The 5,642-nt window shown below is 53.2% G+C and overlaps 1 protein-coding gene across 1 annotated transcript in view; it reads right to left on the bottom strand.

Moving 5' to 3' along the window:
• Positions 1-389: 389 nt before the first annotated feature.
• The window catches only part of DES (desmin), a 7,914-nt gene continuing 2,661 nt past the window's right edge, over positions 390-5,642 (bottom strand). The window contains exons 6-9 of the mRNA XM_006082561.3: positions 5,074-5,294; positions 3,582-3,625; positions 1,379-1,461; positions 390-1,171 (exon numbers count right to left, since the gene is read on the bottom strand). Coding sequence (XP_006082623.1) covers positions 1,130-1,171; positions 1,379-1,461; positions 3,582-3,625; positions 5,074-5,294 — 390 coding nt within the window. The 3' untranslated portion in view covers positions 390-1,129. The remainder of the gene's footprint in view (positions 1,172-1,378; positions 1,462-3,581; positions 3,626-5,073; positions 5,295-5,642) is intronic.

The following is a 5,642-nucleotide window of genomic DNA, read 5'->3' as shown; positions in this document are numbered from 1 at the left end:
GGCAGGTGTCATGGAAAGGTGTGAGTTTCTTTGGGGAAGGAACCGGGGAGGAGCCCTACTTCAAAGCCAGTCTGTGGGGAACCATGGTGACCTTCAAAAAGAGTAGCAGTGGTGTCCCTGGGCCTTGATGATCTGAAGGGGGTAGGAGGCCCAAGGGAGGCAGTCCCAGAATTGGGCCCTAATAGGAGGGATTTGTGGTTCCCCAACAAGTGCTCCGTCCAGCTCCCGCCCCCATATGTTACACACAAACAACAAGGCAGGGAGGCTCTGGGAGCGGAAGAGGTGACAGGCCCTAGGGGACAGTCTGGCTGGGCAGGAAGGCAGCACAGTCCAACAGGGCCCGGGGGCTCCTAGAGGAGACCTGGCAGTCAAAACAACAGGGGACATGCTAGGCTTGTGCTTCTCTTTTTATTGTTTCTGTCCAGCCCCTGTAGTGGGGGAGGGGCAGGCACAGGGAGGTGGGCGCCCTGCCACCTTGCCTGAGACCGCTCTGCCTCTGTCCTCTCCTTTCCTCTCAGCATCTCGCCCACCCTCACTCCTTCTGAATCTCCTACTCCCACATCTGGCACCTTCGGGGGTTCCCTCTTGCAGCCCCTGCTTGCTAAGCCTACCCTGGGAACATAAGGGACTATGGAGCTAATTTAGTGCCCCCCAGTCTCCACAGGGACCAATCCCGCAGTTGCCTGCCCGGCTTCCTGAGGAGGCCCTTTCTTTCTCTGACCTGGGCTGGGGAGTGGAGAGGTCCACCCCATGGGTCCCAACACCCTGCTGGGGTGAGGGGCCCTCTCCAAAGCCAGAGGCTAGAGCCTGAAGTCACAGAGGTGGGAGGGGCAGGGTCACTGCTCTGCCTTGGCTCCATTCAGGCCCTGCCCAGCACACCCATGGGCGGCCAAGAGCCAGGCTCGCTCACGTCCAATATCTAGGACTCACACTGCTGGGGGCTCCCTGTGCCGGGCAGGGATGGGCCATGTCCCCTGTGGGGACCATGAGGGGGGTTGGTGAGCAAGGGTCAGAGGCTGTGAGGGGAGACGGTGCTGGGTGTGGTGCCCTTCGATGGAAGGAGGCTGGCTTCGGGAGGCAGTGAGGACAGGGGCAAGGGCGGTCTCTGGTGGCAGAGGGGTCTCTGGCTTTAGAGCACCTCGTGCTGCTGCTGTGTGGCCTCGCTGACGACCTGGGGAGGAAGAGAAACACAGTCCAATCCAGTGCTGGCAGGAGAATGGAGCCCAGGCCAGCCGCCCAGCCCCCATTCCTGAACAGCAGGAGCCCCTCTCCCCGCAGACAGGGACTCAAACAAGCACAGCTGGCAGAAAGCACCTGGCTGACAGCTTCCCAGACACACCCCATGGCCCCCACCAGTAAGGGGACCAGGCAGACTCACCTCCCCGTCTCGAGTCTCAATGGTCTTGATCATCACTGTCTTCTTGGTATGGACTTCGGAACCCCTTTGTTCAGGGCTTGTTTCTGTAACAGATCCATCCACATGCTCAGCCTGACCGAGTTCAGACCAGGCTGCTCCAGGGGCTGGGAGTCCACCCCTGGTCCCACGGGGCAGAGAGAAGACTCCCATCCCTTCTGTATGGACCTGGTACTTTTTCAGCAGGACTTTTATCACTTGTCCTTGAGCCCAGTGAGTGGTTCCGTGGACCCCAGGATTAGTCCCATGGTTGAGATGAGATTAGGAACCAACAACAGTGCTCCAGATGTGAACTGGTTCAGGAGGGCAGGACCCCTGAGGCCCAGGCCACCCAATACTTCCATTCCCCATACATCTTGCTCCCTCTCCACCCTTGGGCTGCAGGAGAGCCCTGCATGAATTTGCACCCTGACAGTTAGAACCCAAAACCCAGTCCCAAGATACTCTCTTGAAGGACCTCATGGTACCCAGCCCCCTTTAAGGCTCTGGATGAGTAACTTGATGTCTTAATGAAAGAGAGATGGACAGGAGTCGGTCACTGATTCATTGTGTTGGTGGCCAGTGACTTGTTCTCTGTGCCTCAGTTTCCTCATTGTGAAATGGTAACAATGATACTTGCCCTATCATGGCCACAGGACTATTAATTTCAAAAAGCGTGAAGCAAAAAAAAAAAAGCGTGAAGCAGTTTTAAATGTGAGGCTCACACTTGGTATCTGTATAAATAAGTAACTGAAAAGAGAGGTTCTGAGTTTTATAGTAAGGGTCAAGTTTAGGTCCTCGGTACTAAGAGTTTGGTGTTGGTGAATCTCCTTAGCGAGCAATCAGCCTGTGATGAACGTTGTAACTCCGTGGAGCCAGCATGTATTTTTCCCTGATGGAAATGAACATCGAAGATATAAAAGGTTTGATCTAGGAAAGGCAAAGCTGCCAAGGACTCCGACTTCCTTTCCTAATGTATCATTATATTGTGTTTTTCTGTTCTCCAGGGTTGGAAAGCCATGCGATCTGCATATTACTAATGGCAGAATGGCACAATGCCCTAGCAGCTACTTCTCATTGTTTGGCTTTGCTAAGGTTTGGCTTCATTGTTATAAACCTGAATCCAACATCTTGTTCCAGCAAACTGGAGGTGTTCAGCAAGCAGCGGAGAGGGTGGGGGTGGGAGAGGTGGCACTTGGCAATTTGCCAGACAATGGGTGGTTGGTGCCTTATAGCCAGGAAGTATGATCCTAGTTGTTTCTGCTGCCAGGCCCCTAAGGACACCCCTGGTTCCTTCAGAGTTTGGGTATATCAGGAAAAAGAAGGTGTTTGCTGATGCTCAATATTTTCAGAAGGTTCAGGGGACATGGTCAATACAATATCATCCTATATAATAAAAGCCCAGCCACCGAATGGCAGAACAACTAGAACAACTGGTCGACCAGTTGCTATGATGCACACTGACCACCAAGGGGCAGATGCTCAATGCAGGAGCTGCCCCCTGATGGTCAGTGCGCTACCACAGTGGGAGCGCCACTCGGCTGACTAGGATGGGCTGACCAGGATGAGCAGCTGCTCCTACTGCAAACCCCGGGCCCACGGGCAGGAACCCGGGCTGTGGTAGTTGCCTCCTCCCCTTCCTCCTCGCTCCCTGCCACCTCCTCCAGATGCCCACAGGCCGCGGGGCTCACAGAGCAGACCCAGGAGGCTGGAAGGCAGGTTCATGGCCGCTGTGGAACTGAGGCCTACTCCCCCGCCTCTCAGTGCTATTGTCCCTGGGCCTGCCCTGACCAGGTCCCCTGGAGAGGCAAGTGCTGCGGCTCCATGGAAGATGCCGGACCAGGGATCAGCCACTCAGAGGGCGGGTCCATGGCCGCTCCACTGACCAGGAGGAGCAGCAGCGCTCCCACCGCTCCCACTGCGGGCTGATCCCCGCAGGCCACACCCCCCACTAGTGCACTGGGCCTCTAGTGAGATAATAAAATAAAATGATCTCTTTGTCAGAAGATCCTCTACCTAACCCCCCTCCACACCACTCCCCTACTCTGGCAGCAGCCCCCTTTCTCTTCTCCAAGCCCCAGTCCTGTCCCCACAGTTCCATCCTCCCCTCCTGGCTGGTCTTGAGCACTGCCCATGCTGGATTCCTGCCCCCCACCACCCAGGCCTCCACTTGCTAACATACACTCACCTCGAAAGTTGAGGGCAGAGAAGGTCTGGATAGGGAGGTTGATCCTGAAAGGAGAGAGATCAAATCCCAAAGGGTTAGGACCCTCTCTCTCTCCCTGTGACCACCTATCAAGTTTGCCCTGGTCCTCTCTAAACACCATCCTCAGCTGTCCCAGTCCCAGGGAACCCAGCACTCCCACTGCCATACTGCTTAGGGCATAGGGTCAAAGGCCAACTTTAGCTGTCCCAGGAACTGTCCCTTCAGGAGGGATCACCCATTCCATCTCTGACTGCTGGTATGACACCAACACCCCCAATCCTGCTGCACTGTCCAGTTCACCAGGATTCCCTTCTTGCTCCTGACATGGCAGGAAGTATGGATAGCAGCTCAGGGGGAAATCCATTGTGTGTGCCCTCCAGCCAGGGTGGGAACTTCTGGCCCATTCACATGTGAGGCCGAGTTCCAGGAAATGCCATTTAGCTACCTTAAAAGGTCATTATAGCCCTAGCCGGTTTGGCATAATGGATAGGGTGTCAGCCTGCAGACTGATGGGTCCCAGGTTCGATTCCAGGAAAGGGCACATGCCCGGGTTGTGGGCTCAATTCCCAGTGGGTGGCGTGCAAGAGGCAGCCAATCAATGATTCTCTCTCATCATTGATGTTTCTATCTCTCTCTCCCTCTCCCTTCCTCTCTGAAATCAACAACAATTATATATTTTTAAAGTCATTATATATAGGTGTTACTCTACAAAACCTGAAATGTTTAAGTCTCCATCTAAACATATCTGCTGATTTTTAAGAACTTCCAATATTATCATTTTTATGAGTATCAATGGACATCATTTTTTTTAGTTAATGACCTGTTTTAAATTGAAGTTAAGTTTACATACAGTGAAATGCATAGATCTTTAGTGTGCAATCCAGTGAGTTTTGACCAGTGTCTAACTGCAAGTCTAAATAAAGATATAGAACATTTCCTCCACCCCAGCAGGTGACCTCGTGTCCCCTTCCAATTGTGTGCTGTTTTCTGTGTCTAGAGGTGAATGAATTTACATGTCCGAGCTTGTCATTCTGGTTTTTTCCTATGAGCACGCGTGTGCACATGTGCGCCCTCAGTGTACAAGTCTGCACCCTCTCTTCTAGCTTGTCTCTCCCTGTCTCTGTCTTTATCTGCCCCGCCCTTTCCTACCTCATCATTCCCCACTTTGCTCTCATCTCTCCCTTGACTGGCAGTAATATTTTATTACCGTTTGCTGAACATGGTTTTATGCTGCTGGTTCTTAATTCTGAAGGTAGCAGAGGGAATAGTTATATTTCTCTTTTTATAAAAGCTATTAATTAAATCACGTTTACTCAGGTGGCCTTGGTTAATTCTCTGCTATTAATGGAATGGTGGCCTCTTGTGTAATCTTGTTTTCAGGTCTTGTTGAGGTGATCCTGAGCCCCCACCATGGCAGGAATGGGTGCCCTAGCATCCCCCAGAACCCCACTGCCAGCCCTGCCTTGCCCCTCACCGGCTCTCCTCGCCCTCCAGCAGCTTCCGGTAGGTGGCGATCTCCACGTCCAGGGCCATCTTGACATTGAGCAAGTCTTGGTATTCTCGGAGGTGGCGGGCCATCTCATCCTTGAGGTGACGGATCTCTTCCTCTAAGCGAGCGATGCTGTCCTGGTAGCCGCTGGCCTCGCTAGTAAAGCGATCCTCCATCTCTCGCATCTGCCTCATCAGGGAATCATTCTGCAGGGGAGGGATGCACAAGTCAAGGTCAGGTTTTTTAAGTGGGGGGTCCAGGATGGGGGAAAGACAGCCTCAGGGCTTGGAAACACTCCAGATGGTCAAGCCCAGGAGTTGTCAAACTCTTCTGAGCGAGGGAACCCTGAACTCAAATTAAGTATTATGTGGAACTCAGACAATAGAACTGACAAAGGGCAGTATCGCTGTTCAGCCTCTGCACCCCCACACAGGAGCCTCATGATTTCCTGAGAGCCCATCTGGCAATCCACCTGTTCTTACTGCTGTGGTAGATTTGAGGGGACAGAGGCCCAGAGAGGGCATGTGATGGGCCTAAAGTCACAGAGTGAGGGG

This window comes from Myotis lucifugus, unplaced genomic scaffold (genome assembly GCF_000147115.1).
Source record: "Myotis lucifugus unplaced genomic scaffold, Myoluc2.0 scaffold_3, whole genome shotgun sequence".
NCBI lineage: Eukaryota > Metazoa > Chordata > Mammalia > Chiroptera > Vespertilionidae > Myotis > Myotis lucifugus.
The sequence above is the reverse complement of the archived record's forward strand: the minus strand, read 5'-3'. Positions and strand labels throughout refer to the sequence as shown.